Source organism: Struthio camelus, chromosome 8, assembly GCF_040807025.1.
Source record: "Struthio camelus isolate bStrCam1 chromosome 8, bStrCam1.hap1, whole genome shotgun sequence".
Lineage (NCBI taxonomy): Eukaryota > Metazoa > Chordata > Aves > Struthioniformes > Struthionidae > Struthio > Struthio camelus.
In genome coordinates, this window is record NC_090949.1 from 12882796 (window position 1) to 12899208 (window position 16413).

General features: G+C 40.1%; 1 protein-coding gene and 1 long non-coding RNA gene across 3 annotated transcripts in view; one reads left to right on the top strand and one right to left on the bottom strand.

The window, feature by feature from the left end:
- NR5A2 (nuclear receptor subfamily 5 group A member 2) overlaps window positions 1-16413 on the top strand; it is a 100305-nt gene that overhangs the window by 57902 nt on the left and 25990 nt on the right. For both annotated transcript variants that reach the window (XM_068952136.1, XM_068952137.1), the window contains exon 7: window positions 11097-11244. In XM_068952136.1, the coding sequence (XP_068808237.1) occupies window positions 11097-11244 (148 nt within the window). The remainder of the gene's footprint in view (window positions 1-11096; window positions 11245-16413) is intronic.
- LOC138067996 (uncharacterized) lies at window positions 501-14933 on the bottom strand. Its single transcript, XR_011142481.1, has 3 exons — window positions 14632-14933; window positions 5492-6918; window positions 501-5024 (listed from the first exon to the last, which is right to left on the bottom strand). It is a non-coding gene; the product is annotated as an uncharacterized lncRNA (long non-coding RNA).

Here is a 16413-nt window from a genome sequence, read left to right on the forward strand (position 1 = left end):
ACATTACAAGAACACCACACAGGAACACCACAGTCGGTCCCTTTCCTTATGGACGGACTCCTCCTCATATCGCTCTCGCGAACAGAGAAACAGGGAGACACCATAACGGAAGCAAATATGCAGTTTCTGGCTGCTGTTTTGAAAATTGGAAAGAGTCTGCAATGTGCAGATAATGTCACTACAGCAAACAGCTGGCGGGTTCCAGTCATGATTTCATTCAGCTCTGATCACTGTCAACTGAGATTAAAAGCCATATTGCTTATGGAAGCGGGCGCTGACTGTGCCTGCTCTCCTTGGAGTGAGCATGACAGACGTAGCCAGGGAAAGACTACTGGTAGCTGAGGTATTTCAGAAATGCTGTGCATGAGTTACATGCCATTTGGCATTCACACACCTTTACTTTAAAGCACCACCTATTTAAATGATTTTCAGGAGTGAAAATCATTCGCTGAAGAATTTCTTTTTTTTTTTTAGGTGAACAAAGCAGGGTGAGCTAAGCAGAACGTTTAAAATATCTAGAGTTACCGGAGCCGTAGATATTTGAATCACAGAATAATCCGGACTGGAGGGGACTTCAGCGGGTCTGTAATCCAATCCCCTGCTCAAACTAGGTTGCTCAGGGCTTTATCCAGCCAGGTCTTGAAAACCTCCAGGGATGGAGACTGCACAGCCTCTGTGGGCTCTCTGCTCCACTGCCTGACTGTCATCACAGGGAAGAAGTTTCTCCTTAGTTGCAGTATGAGCCTCCCTTGTTTCAGCTTATGTGCGTTGTCCCTTGTCCTCCTACCACACACCAGTGTGACGAGCCTGGATCCATCTTCCTGATAGCCATGTTATAGGTACTTGGGGACTGCTGTTTGGCTCCCCCGCCAAAGTCATCTCTTCTCCTAGTTGAACAAGCCCCTTTCCCTCACCCTCTCCACACATGGCAAGTACTCCAGCCCCTGAGCATCTTGGTGGCCCTCCACTGATGCACTCCAGGTTATCCCTGTCTTTCATATATTGGGGGCCCAAAACTGGACACAGTATCTAGATATAGTCTAACTTGTGCTGAATAGAGGGGAACTTCCCTCCATCTACTGGTCGTGCTCCTGTTAATATAGCCCAGGATGTCTTATGATGCTGTTGGCCTACTCTGCTGCCAGGGCACATTGCTGGCCCATGCTGTGTTTGCTATCTGCCAAGACCCCCAGGTCCTTTTCAGCGCAGCTGCTCCCCTGCCAGCCTGCCCCCAGGCTGTATGGTTGCAAGGGGCTATTCCTTGCCATGTGCAGAACTTGGCATTTGTCCTGTTGAATTTCATAATGTCCTTGTTACTCCATTCCTCCAGGCTGTCTAGGTCCTTCAGGATGGCAGCTCTGGATGACTGTTCCCCCACAACACTTTGGTGTCATTTGGAAACTTAATGTGTGCTTGTTCCATTGCCTCCTCAAGGTCATTGATAAAGGGGTTAAACAGGGCAGGTTCAGACCCCTGCAGTACTCCACTTGTTAGTGGCTTCCAGATAGAGCATTACCCATTAACCAGTAATCTCTAATCCCAGCCTTTCACCCATTTTTTTCACCCATCTGGTCGTCCACCCATCCAGACTATAACCCCAAATGTGTTCCCAGAGGACTCACTCCATGATTTTCCTAGGGATCACAGTGAGGCTATCTGGCCTGTAGTTCCCCAAATCATCCTCATAGCCTTTTTTGAAGATCAGTGCAACGTTTGCTTTTCCCCAGTGATGGAGGACTTCCCTCAGTCTCCATGATCTTTCAAAGATGACAGTGGGCAGCCTTGCAAGGACATCGATTGTTCTCACAGCACCTTTGGATGCAGCCGCTCCAATCCCATGGGCTTCCATTGGCCTGAGTTCTCTCAAGTAATCCCTGGCTCGATCCTCACCCACTGCTCATCACTCTCTGCCTCCTTGAACATTGCTTGGGAGACCTTGTTAGCAAAGAAGGCACAGATTACCTCAGTCTTGTCTGTTTGCCACCAGTAAATGACCAGCCCCATTCAGCAGCAGTCCCATGTTTTCCTTGCTCATCCTCGGACTAATAGTAATGTGGTAAAGCTCTTTCTGTTGCATCTTGACGTCCCTCACAAGTGTCAACTCCGGTTGAACTTGGGCTTTTTTAACCTCACCTCTACATGCCTGGGCGATGCTTCTAAACTACACCTTCAGAGGCCTTCCTCTCCTCCTTCCACCTGAGGTATACTGCCTTTTTGCATTGTAGCTCAGTCATGAGTTAGCTGTTTAGCCAAATCAATCTGATACATCTGCTTCCTTTCCCTGAGTATCAGGTTAGACCTTTTTGGCTGCATCAACTCAGTCAGTTGTCTTTCTAAGACACAAGGGCACTTGAAATGTATTTATGAAAGAGGAATTATGACTCTGTCTGTGTACTCTGTATTGACTGTAAAATAATTCTGGAAATCCAGAGTTCTAGACCAAGGTATTACCAGCATTTGCTTTTGCACTAAATGCTGCATACTTGTCAGTAGCTGCCCTGATCCTCCTGCTTCCTCCAGTAAGGAAAGAGAAACAACTAGGTCGCCATCTCGTAAAAATCAATTGATTAAGGTTTGGAAAGCACTTTGACACTTCTGATGAAAAGTGCTGTAGATGTTTTTATTTATTGCTACCAGCAAAGCACTATGAGCAAAATTACAGTCAATCATCTGGCTTTCGAAGATATTAACTTTAAACTGAGGACCTGAGCTAGATAGCCTACTTTATTACCTGAGAGATCATGATTATTGTCACAAGTTAGCAAATTTAAGACCTTAGAAGCCTTCTTCCTTGCTTTCTTTAATATATCCCTCCATAAAAGCTACCCATAAATACAGTCCTTTTCACAATCACAATCAAGGAAGAAGCTATAATTGGAAAGTAACTGCTTTCCTCACTTAAAGAGCACAGCTTCTGCTCCTGAAATACAAAAGTCCAACTTCATCTAGTTCTCTGGGGCCATGCCATTTTCAGTTCTATATGAGGTACCTAAAATGGGCTAGTAAAAGCATACTGAATAATTTTCAAGCACACTGGCTCAAACCCATTACCTCCAGGCATTCCTATCACATTACCATACCTCTGCATTTCCCTCAAGCCATTGGCTTATGAGTTTTTCCCAGTGTCAATCCACTGTTCCCACTTGGATGGGAAAAAAGTGCAGTCAGCAACAAAGAAGCAAGCATTGGCCCTTGCACAAAAAGGTTGTGTTTTATTTTATTTTGTTATTTGTTTGGCTAGAGTTTCATAAAAGAAGCTCCTCTGTGTGTATATGTTTCAAGAAAGCACTTTTTTCAAATCATTACGATTCCTCAGCAGTTCCTCAGAAATGAGTTTCTCTCTATGCTGCACACTTCATTTTCTGTACTAAGTATTGCCCCTCAGCAGTAGTAATTACCATTTCAAAAGGAAATAAAGTAGCACAAATGCATTTTACAACTCTCCAAATTTTATAATAGAAAACAGCTAAGGAGTGATTTGCAATGCAGTAGTAATTGTAAATCATTGCCAATATGCTTTCCACATGCCAGGTTTCATAGGCTTGCCATGTGGCATGTAATTTTAACAGACCATTTCTAATTATAGGACTTTAATTCCTCCAACTTGAGCACTTTCCGGTTGTATCTTCTGTACCAGCAATATGCGGCCAAATTCCAAGGTCCAGAACACACAGGATAGATATTAAAGCTTGGTATAGCATACAATTTTTCATGAATTTTCTTGCAGCAGTCAACATACAACATATGAATTATAGCCTTGGCTGCCCAGACACAAGCTGCTCATTTTGTTCGTACCTATACTCTGATCACTGCTGTTGCCAAATCTGCACTCTGCTGAGTTTGGTCAAAGGCATTCAGATAAAAAGACTGTCCAAAAATATGCCTAAATCTCAAATTTCTTTGAGATTGCTCAAACTGCTGAATAACTGGCAGCACCTGGATTATGTTCTAGAGTAACATCAGAGAAGAACATGAGAGCCAACCCACATCTCAATAGTGTTGCATTCTGAAGCAAGTTCAAATTTTTGATTTAGTAGCTTGTTTCTAGACTTTACAGCTTTTTCAGCTGTACTTTATTAAATGTGTCAATGTATGGCATAGAGGCTTTGTTTGGGGATTTTTCTGTGGCAAAAATATCTCTGTTGGACTTACCCGTTTGCAAAGAAGGCTTCTGCTGTCCCAACTTTGCTGTATTGGCTTGAGCCTTTGCAGAATCTGCTTGTCTAGGGAACAAGTTCAAGGAGATGGCCTTGTTGCTGAGAAGGTTCCCAGGAGGCAGCTTAACTACAAAATGTGGGCTACCGATGAGGGCGTTGAAAAGAAAATTCACCTTTGCAGAAGTAGTACTGCTGTAGAGAAAGTTACCGGAGGAAGCAGTTTCTCAGGATGAGAGAAAGGAGCTGGCAAAGAAAGGATAAGCAAACTGGCTTTTCCTTCATCTTAAGAAATGAATAAAAATATGCATACTAGTTACAGGTACGATAAGCTAATGGATAGCTAATGGAAAGCTATTACTTACTTCTTATGTTCTCAAGTAGTCATTATTGTGTGTGTGTGTGTGTGTGTGTGTGATTAAGCACTTTTTCAGTCTGAAAAGAAATTAGTTATCAAATGATCCCAGCAGCAAGGGAATTGCAGTAGAACTTAAAAAAAAATTAACAACTCTTTGATTTATATATAAAGGAAGCAGATAGTAATCATGTTAGCTTTTTCTATCAGCACACTGAAATACAATACCTGACAAGTGCCAAAAGAAATTGCAATAATAAAATGTTGCTTCTTCTTTGCTTTTTCATTAAGTTTGTGATTGCAGTGAGGGAAGCTTCAGAGTTGTAGTAGGCTAAAAAATAGTATCTGAATTTAGGGGCCAAATTCAGAAGTTCTTACAAACAAACAGTTCTTACAGACAAACGAGCAGGATTTGATTCAAGATCAAACAAGGCCAAGCAATCATTATTTTGCTGTTCAGTGTAGTATTTGTTATCTTGTATGCAGTCTTGCACAATTCATCACTCTGATGGCTTCTGCCTGAAGGAAAAGAAAACAAGGTTGTGTTGGTTGTTAAGAGTGTCTCATGTCTTACGAAGATATGCTATCTGCTTTTTCAGGCTGAACTAGCTGTCCTTAGCTAAATTAGGTAAAACTTATCAGAATACCATCTTAATCATAAGGTGCTCGATTCAGGTTTGCCCAAAGAGTGACTAAACGCTTTGAGCCTTTCAAGTGACTCTAGACACCTGTGAGCAAACTGATCCCAATTTGCATCTTCTTAGATGCCCTTGCTATGTTGCCATGAAACTATCATAACACTGTGACTTTGACTTTAAGTCTAAAATTCCAGTTCCAGTAAAATTGTCATGGAGAGGACACACAACATGAACCACTGCTCAAAACTGTTCCCTTGCCCACTGGCTGACTCTGCTGCGTTCATAGGAAACACTTTGCTTTTGTGCTCTGTACGCATTGCTCCCCTAAAGAGAACAAAAGCGACTTGCCTGGAGTCTGGCAGCGTTTCTTCAGGGCTGCCACTCCTCCATACAGATCTCTCATTAGGGAACCGATTCCTCCATATAAATCCAAATCTCCCTATAAGGTCCCAAATTTAGTTTTAAGCTTGAAGAGAAGAGTCACTCTGAGCCCCGACTCAAGGAAGGAAGCGCTACATCAGCCTGTCCCACTGATGCAGCGATACTGATGGGCTCCACAGCGAGCACGTCCCGTCTTCCACTGATGGGATGGATTCAAAATAGTAGAACAGGGTTTTGTATAAGATAAGAGAGTAAAAGGGAAAATGCAATTAAGGTGTTAAAAGCATTGTCTTTCTCTCCCCCGAAGAAATAGACTGAGTTAGCGCAGCCCTAGTGATGCTACCTAAATATTCACAACAAAATTTCCAGTAATGAGTCTGATTTCCAATGAAGCTTGTGGATATTCAAACTGAGCAGTGATTCCAGATCATCTCTATATAAAAAGTAGGAAACGCACTGTAAAACTTCAGTAAAGAAATGGAGTCTGTTGCTCTGTAGCTTAGTTAGGGTCTACATGTTACGGTAGCAGCCTCATATCAGTAATTTGAAAGACCTGCTATTCATCATTACTAGAGTAGGAAATGTCATGTTACTGACTACAACAACTATCTGCATGAAGCTTAATGATACTTTTGTTATCATGTGTAGCATAAATATAACTATCATAAATTAATATATATTTGGTCAAGTACAGGCCATAAAATTATTCATGTCTGGATGTATTAGTGATTTTGAAACTAAGTTAGACAAAGTAAATACAGTACTTTGGAATGTTACTATTTGCATATTATAACTAATTAGCAAGCACAATAGCAGCATCCTAAGGGAAAGGTCCACTGGTAACTTAATTCATTATCTTCTATTATTGTGTATCACGTTAAAATGACAAGCATCTTACACTGTGTAAGTCATCACGATTTTAATTAATTAATCCAGAACTGATAAACGCTTACCTGCTAGTTCTGTCCATGCTGAGCCCTCCTTAATTTTTATATGTAAGCACCTCTTCAAAGTGTTTTTCCATGTTCATTTGCTTACAAACAGAACACAAATATTGTTTTAAAAGTTTTTAATGAGAGTTTTATATGAAAAGCTCAAAATGAGTTTAATGGTAAAATATATATTCTCCCTTACCTCAGGAAGCCATTGAAGGGTAACTCTGGTTGTGACAATAAATTAACCTGCTTGCTATATACCATGCTCACCACTCCCTTCTGCAGGAAAAGCTCACCTGCCCACGTAGACATGAACCAGAACCAGCTCACAGTCCCCCTGCAGGGCCAAGGCTTCAAAACCGGGGACAGATCATTGCGGGACACTCCTCAGGCCTTGAGCTGGGTTTGTCACCAGAGGAGGGAGAGAGGTGGGACGCAGCGGTGGCAGCCAGTACCTGTAATTACAGGCAGTCTGTTGTAAATACAACCCATGGCTGTAGCTTTCTTCCTTAATTATATAATTCCTGCTTCTGGCTCAAGAGAACATCATTTAATGGTAGAGAGTACCTGATAGCAGGCGTTATCAAGTGAAACCACTCTAATCCTCTCTTCTGGAGACTGCTGCAAGCTTGCTGAGGCATTGAGAAGGGATGGTACAGGTCCACACAACATTTCCACCCAACATCCTCTGCCCCCGCACTGTCATATCCCAGAAGTTAAATACAATTCAATTTTAGGAGAAGGAAGGAACCTGATTCTGCCATTAAATTTCTGGCTCTATTTTGTGGGCATAGAGAGGAGTCAATACCGGAGGCATCTGTGCCACCACCTGACTCCACCAGGGACCTGCCTTCAAGAACAGTTCATTACTGTGAAAAATCACATGCAGAACAAAAAAGTGCAAGTGCTCCCTGCGTTCCTGGCCTTCGGCTTCCGCTTTTATTTAGCCCAGGATATAGCTCCATGTTGTAGCAGCACTAGCTTAACTCCGCTTTCATTGACATGATAGGGATTTGGACATTTAACTGTATCAAGTAAGTTTTGACTGTATCAAGAAAAGAATTTAGAAAAAAATACTATTTCAGTGCCTGCAGTCCCATTTAAGTTATCACTCTCTCGCCCTCGGCTTTTCTGTTTATTTTCCTTTGCTGTTATTGCCTACGTTTTCATATTGAGTGGCCCGCAAGGGCCCGGCGGCCTGGGTGGCGGGGTGGGATCTCAGACACCTGCCGGCCGGTGGAGCCGGCAGCCCCCTCCGGCCGCTGGCGTCACCTGCGCCGTGCACGCGGGAGCGAGATGCGCGCAGACCGGGGGGACCTGCAAGAGTTAGCCGTCAGAAATGCTGGGAGAGGTATGGCATGAAGGCTGCCTGTACAAGGGAGTTAAGCACATTTATCTACTTAGCATTCAGAGCTGAAAAGCCTCTCCTAGAGTTCAGTGCTAACTTTTTCACCAAACCAAGCCAAGGAAGGTTCCCCCCGCTCTTTTTGCCCAATACTCATGATCAGAAGATATAAGATAGGCAAGTTTAAGCACCGGAAGTACAACCACGATCACTAGAACAAGCAGCCAGGCAAATTATTCAGGGCTGTTCTGTCTACGCTGCTTTGGTACCAAACCTACCCCGTTAAACCGCTATCAATACTTCAGTATTATTATATTCATCATGCAAGACAGCCTTGTGTGCTGGTACCTGGGAAATTCACGTCACTGTTAGACTGTGCAGGCATAACTTAATGCCCAGCATTTTACTTTTGAATTAGGTAACGGTGGAAGCTTCACTGAAGCATCTGTTTTCAAAAATGCCAGTCAACATACCATCTTCAACATCAAAACCAACTGTACAATGTCATACTATTAATTGTGAGGCAAAAATCATCATTTTTTTCAGTTGTGGGTTTGATTTTACCAAATGAAATTCATGGTGCAATATTAGGAAAATGCTATGATTTGGGTGTGCAATTTTTGCTGAAGATCCAGGCTGTTTTGAGCTTTGCTTTTTAAAAGTATTTTTAATCATGAATTGGAGGTAAAAGAATTATTGCACCCTTTAGTATCAATTTCTGTGCACAGGACCAAGCAAGCCCAGGACAGCACACTGTTTAATGTGACTACTTTTTCAGAATAGACATTAACTGAGGCTTTTTCATGCACAGTTGATTTTGTATAAGCTGATTGACACCTTTGGGGGTCGTCTTTCCACTGACTCATAATTTTGCTCACTCTTGAAAAAGGCTTCTGCACACCCAGTATTCTCTAGTTAAAGCTGAAAATTCAACTCATCATATTTACACAATAAAAAAAAAATCCATTCTGCGTTGTTTTTAATTGCAAATCCTACTCAAGGGACCAATTCTCCTGCTTAGGAGGCAGCCCTGTGCCTTCTACTAGAGAACCAACTGCAGTCAATTATGGTAATGAAATGTCAATAAATATAAAAATTTAATACAGCCTGCTTTTGGTGAGTGGCAGATGAGGACTTGCCTCCCAGACAAATTTGCTGGTGCTGCAAATATTAAATGCACCTGAAAGAGTAGCAGGTTGCCTGAGAGCTCTCCAGTAGAGGGATGGTGGGAGATCCAGACACCTTTTGGGTTTTTCCATTATGGTGTAATCGCTGCAGTAAGGCCAGTCATGTTCCTGACATCCAAACATCTTAACTTGTTATTATGAAGTGAATAGCATATTCCTCCCCCACCAAACTGGAAGCTCAGTGAGGGATTTTTGAATTTTTTTTCCCCTTAACAAAGCATTAGAGTTACAAAAGGGAAATTAAGTTGTGAATGAGTTGACTCTTGTATGTGAACTGCTTCTCAATGGGAAGTAGTTAAATCATTTCATCATATTAAACTTCTCTTCCAATAGAAAGTATTTGGGGTGTGGTACTATTTTTTACATATTTATCTAAGTATATACATTCTTAGATATAAATATATAGAGATACAGATACAGATACCAGATTAACTAGATTAACTAGTTTATGAAAGAAAGTATGCTGTAAAAGAAGGCAATAAAACCTATCTCACAGAATACTTAAGCATAATCGCTTGACTTCATTGAAACATAAGCACAAATTTAAGTGCTTTGCAGAATTGGGGCAGTGTTATTCTTAATATCCACACAAAAAGTGTAACTTCATTTTTTCTGTACAGTTGTCTTCAATCAATGTCTTGAGAGCGCTAAGTGACATATAAATAAAGCATCTTATTTAAAGTCAGTAACCTATTGATTATATTAAGGTCGTCACTAGGAGAATTTATTTTAGTTCCTTTCAATTACTTCTATTCTTCTGTCTATCTTTTCTGGCTGAAATTTTGACAGGGTTAAAGTCAGGTTTTTGTTCTTGTTTTACTCTTGTTTATGCTTGGGCAAAATCAGTTCAATAGTTTTAAGATCAAAAAAAGGGTGTTTCAAAATACAATATTCCATAACATTTATTTTAAAAATTTAATTTTAAGGGATTAGTGGCAGAAAAATAAAACTTTGCAGTATGTGTCTATATTTCCTCTGGTGATACCTGGCCACTCTTTATTAACTTCTTTATTGTGGGAGACCTCAAAGACAGGATTAAAGCAGTGATACCTTTAAACACATCATTAACCCAAAGCGTGCACTTACCACCGTGCTTGGTCTCAGTTTAGAGCCAGGCATAGTTTATATAATCATTTTATATGGTTATATGAAGTATGGTTACCAATTTCCATGTTGTTATGGAGGCTCCTAAAAAGGAAAGGCTTTGCGAATACTCAAGCAGCCAGGCAAGAAAGGATATTTTCGAAACCCGCCGATAATCTGCTTAGTGTTAGCCAGTCGGCCAGGAGCAATCGGCCACAGTAGCAAGCAGCGGCACTTTGGCGGCCCAGGGGACGTCTGATGAGAACAGGGCCGAGCTGAGGGCACCACAGCTGAACCAGTTCCTGAAATCACAACGTGGCTTCGTTCACTGCGGTTGTTGAACGGGACGCTGTGACCGCAGCTGACCGGCGCACAGCTCCTGCCTGCTCCTCCTTCGCTCACAGAGGAGGAATTCCCAGACCGCGTCCGCCAGAACTAACTCCAGCAAATAACCAGATTTTGCATAGCCAAGGAGAAAATAAGCCACCCTCACAATACCTCTGTTTCCTCTGGGAACACACAGACATTTCTGGGCTTGAATAGATGTTTCTGGCCAAGTTGTGGACACTGGATCATTTCCCATGAATACCATTTTATCCCTCTGGACTAATACAACCAGTGTAGGCATGAAGCCCACTTCATCAGTCTCCCTCCACAGGATCATACAATTACAATTAGAACGCGACCCCAAGTGAATAAAACAAGCTGATACGGCGCACCGCTACCAGCATCATAACCAGTAGTCATATATAACGCTTCTAAAAAAAGCTAATGCAGACAAACCGGCATTCACAGTGACGTGACGTACCATTAAGGTATATGATATAAAAATATTTCCAGTTTATACTGTCGTGCTGAGATAGGTTTGTATATAAAATCATCTTGACTTGATGACATCATTAAATTGAGAATTGATTCTTGTATCCAAGAGTATCCCAGTTACATGGGGTTGCTTGAAACATTAAAAAAGTGATTCTGTGGGTCTGATAATCATACAGAAATATAATTCTCTTTACAGGTGGATTACTCAGTAATAGCATCTCAAGCTGGAGCCACCCTCAACAATCTTATGAGCCATGCCCAAGAACTAGTAGCAAAGCTTCGTTCCCTGCAGTTTGATCTACGAGAATTTGTATGTCTCAAATTCTTGGTGCTGTTTAGTTTAGGTAGGTAAATTCTACTCTTCATACACTACTTATTATTGATATTGGTACTATTTACTATACAATCGTTGAAAATCTTTTGCTTTTATTTATTTTCTCTGAAAAAAACAAAATACAACTTTGAAATATATTTTATGAAGTTTATAGCAATCTGACGATTCTCTTTTAAGTACCACTTGCAGGACAATTGTGTAGCAGGATTAAAAGTGGACTTCTATGGAAATGATTCCTAAAACCTATGGAATTTAACAGAATATTATATGCTGTCTGTATGCGCTTTTTGAATATCCCAGAACACAGATGAAATTCTATTATAAATTCTAGAGAATAGTGGAAAAATACAGAATGGCATATTTCCTATGGTATTGAAGGTAGTCACGGAGCAGATGGAGAGGGGATATGGGTGAAACATACCTGCTTTTTTAAATGCATTTGAATGGTAAGTATAAACAATCTTGTTAGCACATTGCTGTCACATTGCCACACAAATCAGGAAAGTAACTAATAGTTTTAACGAACAATAAAAGGCACTCTTAAAGCGCAAAGTAATGGTAATAGTTTTATGACAGCTCTGGCTAGGAAATAACCTCTAAATGGAGATTGTTTTGCTCTAGTGGAAATGACTCAGAATGGGAAAGATACCTATGCAAGACAAATTAGTTAAATCAGTACCTTCCAATGAATCAGTCAAGAAAAATCACCAACACCAGGAATAAAAAAGGGATTAGGGAGATGGATTCTTCCTGACTTCATAGGAACAGACTTTTCTGCCTGTCTTCTGTTTTAGGTTTGCGCTCTGTTGATTTAATAAAGCTGGTTTAAATAAACTTTGGCCAAGTGAATTTTTACTTACTGGCACACAGTTGAAAGAAGAGACTTAAAAATATAAATAAGATCAGATTCAGCCACCCCTACGTAGCCAAAACTCCGTTTTTACTCAAAAGGTATTTTGTGTGCAGGGACCCTGAACTGTTGAGCCAAGAACAGCAATGAAAGAATTATCAGCAGTGGTGACATTTAGTAAAGTTTTCCTTTAATTTTCTGTTTAAAAAATGCTTCTGTAAAGGAATAAAATTCTACAAATACATTATTATAATACAATCGCTTTTAAACTAAAAGCAGCAAAATGTTTTGGTTGTATTGCAAATTGTCAGTTGCTGTCTTAAATATATCTTTGCATATAGTGTTTATAGAATTTGAACTTGCTTCGGAAAACTTTAGATGAAGTTCTTTTTAAATATAAGTAGCATTAAGAAGAAATACCTCAGTGGTATATGATATGTAGAAATAAATAAGAATTATTTTAAAAACTAAAATGAAGTTAAAAGTATTGACTTTAATGAACCATGTACATTCTGAATCCTAGGAAGGCGTGATAGATTTATCTTGTAACTGTTAACCCGTTGTATTCAGGGCTTTGCCTCTTCCCGTGTCTTAGATTCAGAGAAGGAAAAGCAAACCATCTGTTGCAGAAATTATAATGTTTTATGAATTAATTTGATGAAAAACAAGAATTCAGTTTTCCTAATTCCTAACAAGTAGATTTTCCTGTCATTGGACAGGGGGTGCAGAAATGTCTGAAGAGCTTTGTAGCCTTTCTCTGACAAAATATTTAGAGAATTCGTGTCACTTCAGGGATACTTTAAATTAGCTGAATAAGGGAAGTGCATTTGGAAAATGCTTACATTTAGGTGGCCCTTATATTTGATGCCTTTCATCAACATGCTTTTAATTCATTTAGGAATTATTCTTCCTTTAGCTCTTATCTAATTCTGCAAGGTGATGTGCCCAACTTCAAAACGAGTTGGGTAAATATACTTTGCAAGCTTGTACCAAGACAGGTTATCTCATTCTCATCTCATTTATGCCACTGTAAAAAGAGCTCATCCTGCTCCTAACAGGAGCCTTGTAGTCAAGCTACTTGCATACAGAAATGGCATAGCTAAGAAAGGTTCAACGCCTTTGAAACTGATTAATTCATTATTTAGCATATTGCATAATTCAGTTTGCTAATAGCCAAAGCTAGATGTTGTGCAGCAAAGAGTAGAATGTAAAGATGTTACCGCTTAACCCACAGAACTAAGGCTAATATTTAATGAGAATCATGATAAAACTGAAATGAAAAACAGAGAAAGCCTTTCCAGCTAAGCACAGAAGTTTGTTGCCAAACATATGAATGAATAGTCTGGCTGAAGTTAGTGCAACTGCTCACATCCTTCAACTGTTTAAGAGTCAAGTTTTTAAAGACATGGAAGTGCCTAACAATGCTGGCAGACATCCAACAGGATTGTCAAAACCAGCTAAGCATCAAACTCCTATTGAAATAATTGAGAGCAATTACTGTACCTAAGTATCTAGGTGCATTTGCCACATATCTACATGTGTTAGGCATCTCAACAGAAAACTGGTCTTAAGGCCAAAAATACATCATTTAATCAAAACAAATTTTTCAAAAACCTGAGCGGGCTCTCATTGAAAAACTGGCCCTGTAATGTCTAATTAAATAAAAAGCACTTCAAGACATACTAGGCTTTTTACATTTCTAAGGATGTTCATACTGCAGTGTTAATGAAACCAATAAAACCTTATACTGTTGTATAGTACATACTATGTATATGTGTGTGTCTTACGTAACGCCTCTCAAAGGCATTATGAAGTCAATAATCTACAGAATTAATTTATTGAGAAGAAGGCTGTTTGTTTTTTATAACTGTGCAGCTGCGAGGCTGCCTTCTAAGGCTGTTTGTTTTTCATGGCTGTACTCTGTATCTTCACAAGATTGCAATCTCCTTGAGGGCAAAGAACTTTGTCTTCACCTTTTTTTCTAACATTTCAGAAGTGATTAGCCTAGTAAACTAAGAGTAAAATAACATTTAAAACCCAAAGCACATACAATTTTTCAAAATACAATTAAATCGTGCCAGTCTTGCTTGCTAGATTTTAAACATGAGAGGTAAATTGTTAATTATTTACTCGTCAGAGGTTCTAAAGGGTTTGTACAAGAAAACGCTTTTGATTGTTAGTAGCATTAAAGAAGAGGCTGCTGAAGTTTGGACAGATGTATTTGTATTGTAGCCTTTATGGCTAGCAGTGCACAAGTCCTTCTGCAGTCGCACAGACTCCACACTAGTGAGTGATACCGTCCAGGCACATGAGTTCAGGTCCTTTTTCCGTCTGTGCCCATCCGACCAACATTGCCAACTACACAATGATGCGGCTGACTCAGCGATTATTTGATAAGACAGAATACTTGGGTAACTAATTTCTTAGACAGTGTAACATTTCCTTAGTTTATTTCTTTCTAATATAATATATTTAGAATTAGGTAACTTTTAAGTTTCCTCCATCAGTTATAAAAACTCGATTTTTTTACAGCCAGGTAGTTCTTACCTCTGTACATAAGAGAGTCTCCTTTCATGACTGTGCATCTTCACACATCCGTGACTGTCTTTCCGTCCACCAGAAGTAGTCCCCCATAAGTGTCCTCATGCCATCAGCACAGTTCTGGCAATAGTCACTGCCTCTCTCTGGCGATGAGCAAGTCCATCACTCTTGGAGTATTGCTCTGAGAAGATAAGTTCAGCTGAATCTGTCCTTCGTTGTTGTGCTCCTATAGGGTGAGAGTCAGCAAGGAACAAATCAGTTCTTACAACCAGCACAATCATCACAATCACACTAGGGACGACTGTCTTGACCGTGGTTGGGACACAGCTCTATTTCAGACTAACAAGAGCCTTGCCTCAAAATGACATTAAATCACCAGCAGAGACCCCCTCCTTCACAACTTCACTGCACCATCCACAATCAATCAATTTTTCCGTCAAGGCACAACAAGTTTGGACTAAATTTAAATCCTATCACATTACTCCGATAGCCATCCACTTACTTGATCTACAGAGCAACCTATTATACTAATCCAGCAGGATTCCTTTAGAGACTCACAAATAATCTTTCAATGAGTGAGTCCTCCAGCTGTGTACCTCTTCACTGCACATAAATTAATGTGTTGCTTTCCTGTCTCACAACACACCAGAACAACATTATGCAAGTCAGCCAATCTGACTGACACCTAGGATCACAGACAAGCAAATAGAAACAGGGCTTGTGATCAGAACTGCACTTCCCAGCTTTGGCTGGATGTGATTACGATATGGTAATCGTACCATATGATGATATGATTGCTAACCTGTCTTCTAGCCACTTCTTCCCCAACTTGATCTCTGAGAGACATGACTGAATTCTTGCATCCAAGATGCATCTTGGCTGCAAATGATACACTAGGTGCTAATTGAATTATATATTTGAGGAGGAGCTGCAGCAAAAGCATCTCTTTGCAAAGGAGCAATCCCTCCGCTAGCATGATTTACTTGAAAGAAATCTTCCATTTAGATGGCTTAGAAATAGCAAATTCTGTTATCCATCTCAGTTGCAATTATCTTGCAGTATTAGCTTGCTTCAAGGTAAATCAGGACATCAGTTCTGATAGCAATGATCCTTACCAACCTTTCTTTTGTTGAGGAATACATCATATTTACAACTCCCACAATGTGCATGTTCTGTGGGAGCATCATTCCTATGTTTTCACGCATACTTACTTCCAAGTAAGGAATGGGCTGAAGTGAAGGTAATTAATGTGGACACCAAACCACAGTTTAACTTGGATATATCAACCAAGCTTTTTTCACAGTCTGAAGATACTACAGATAAAAAATTCAGCAGCTCAAGAGATACACAAAACTGGATTTTCCTGACCTCTTACTTGCATTTGGCAGGCTATTTGCAAGAAGAAAGAAACAAGAGCCATGGCAATTCAGCAACTGTAACTGTGCAATTGATGGAAGGTTAGTGTCTAGGCATACATTGCAAAACTGGGAAGGAAGGAAGAAATCTTTGCAAGACCTGAATGTTAACCCTACACTTAATACTAGTTCTGCAGGTTTTACATTTATGAACTCATCTCCAAAATATGAAAAGAGCACATCTAAGAAAGCTGCCTTTCAGAGAGCTGTATAGGTGTTTATCAAATTTTATCAGTTTATCAAATTTCCCACTAAATGAGCATAGACACACCTGGCTTTCCCAAAGCTTGCGAAGCTGAAGGTAACAGGCAATTTCTTTACCCTAATCCCAGACCAATAAAACTAGTTTTTCTACAGTGCGTGGCCAACATAG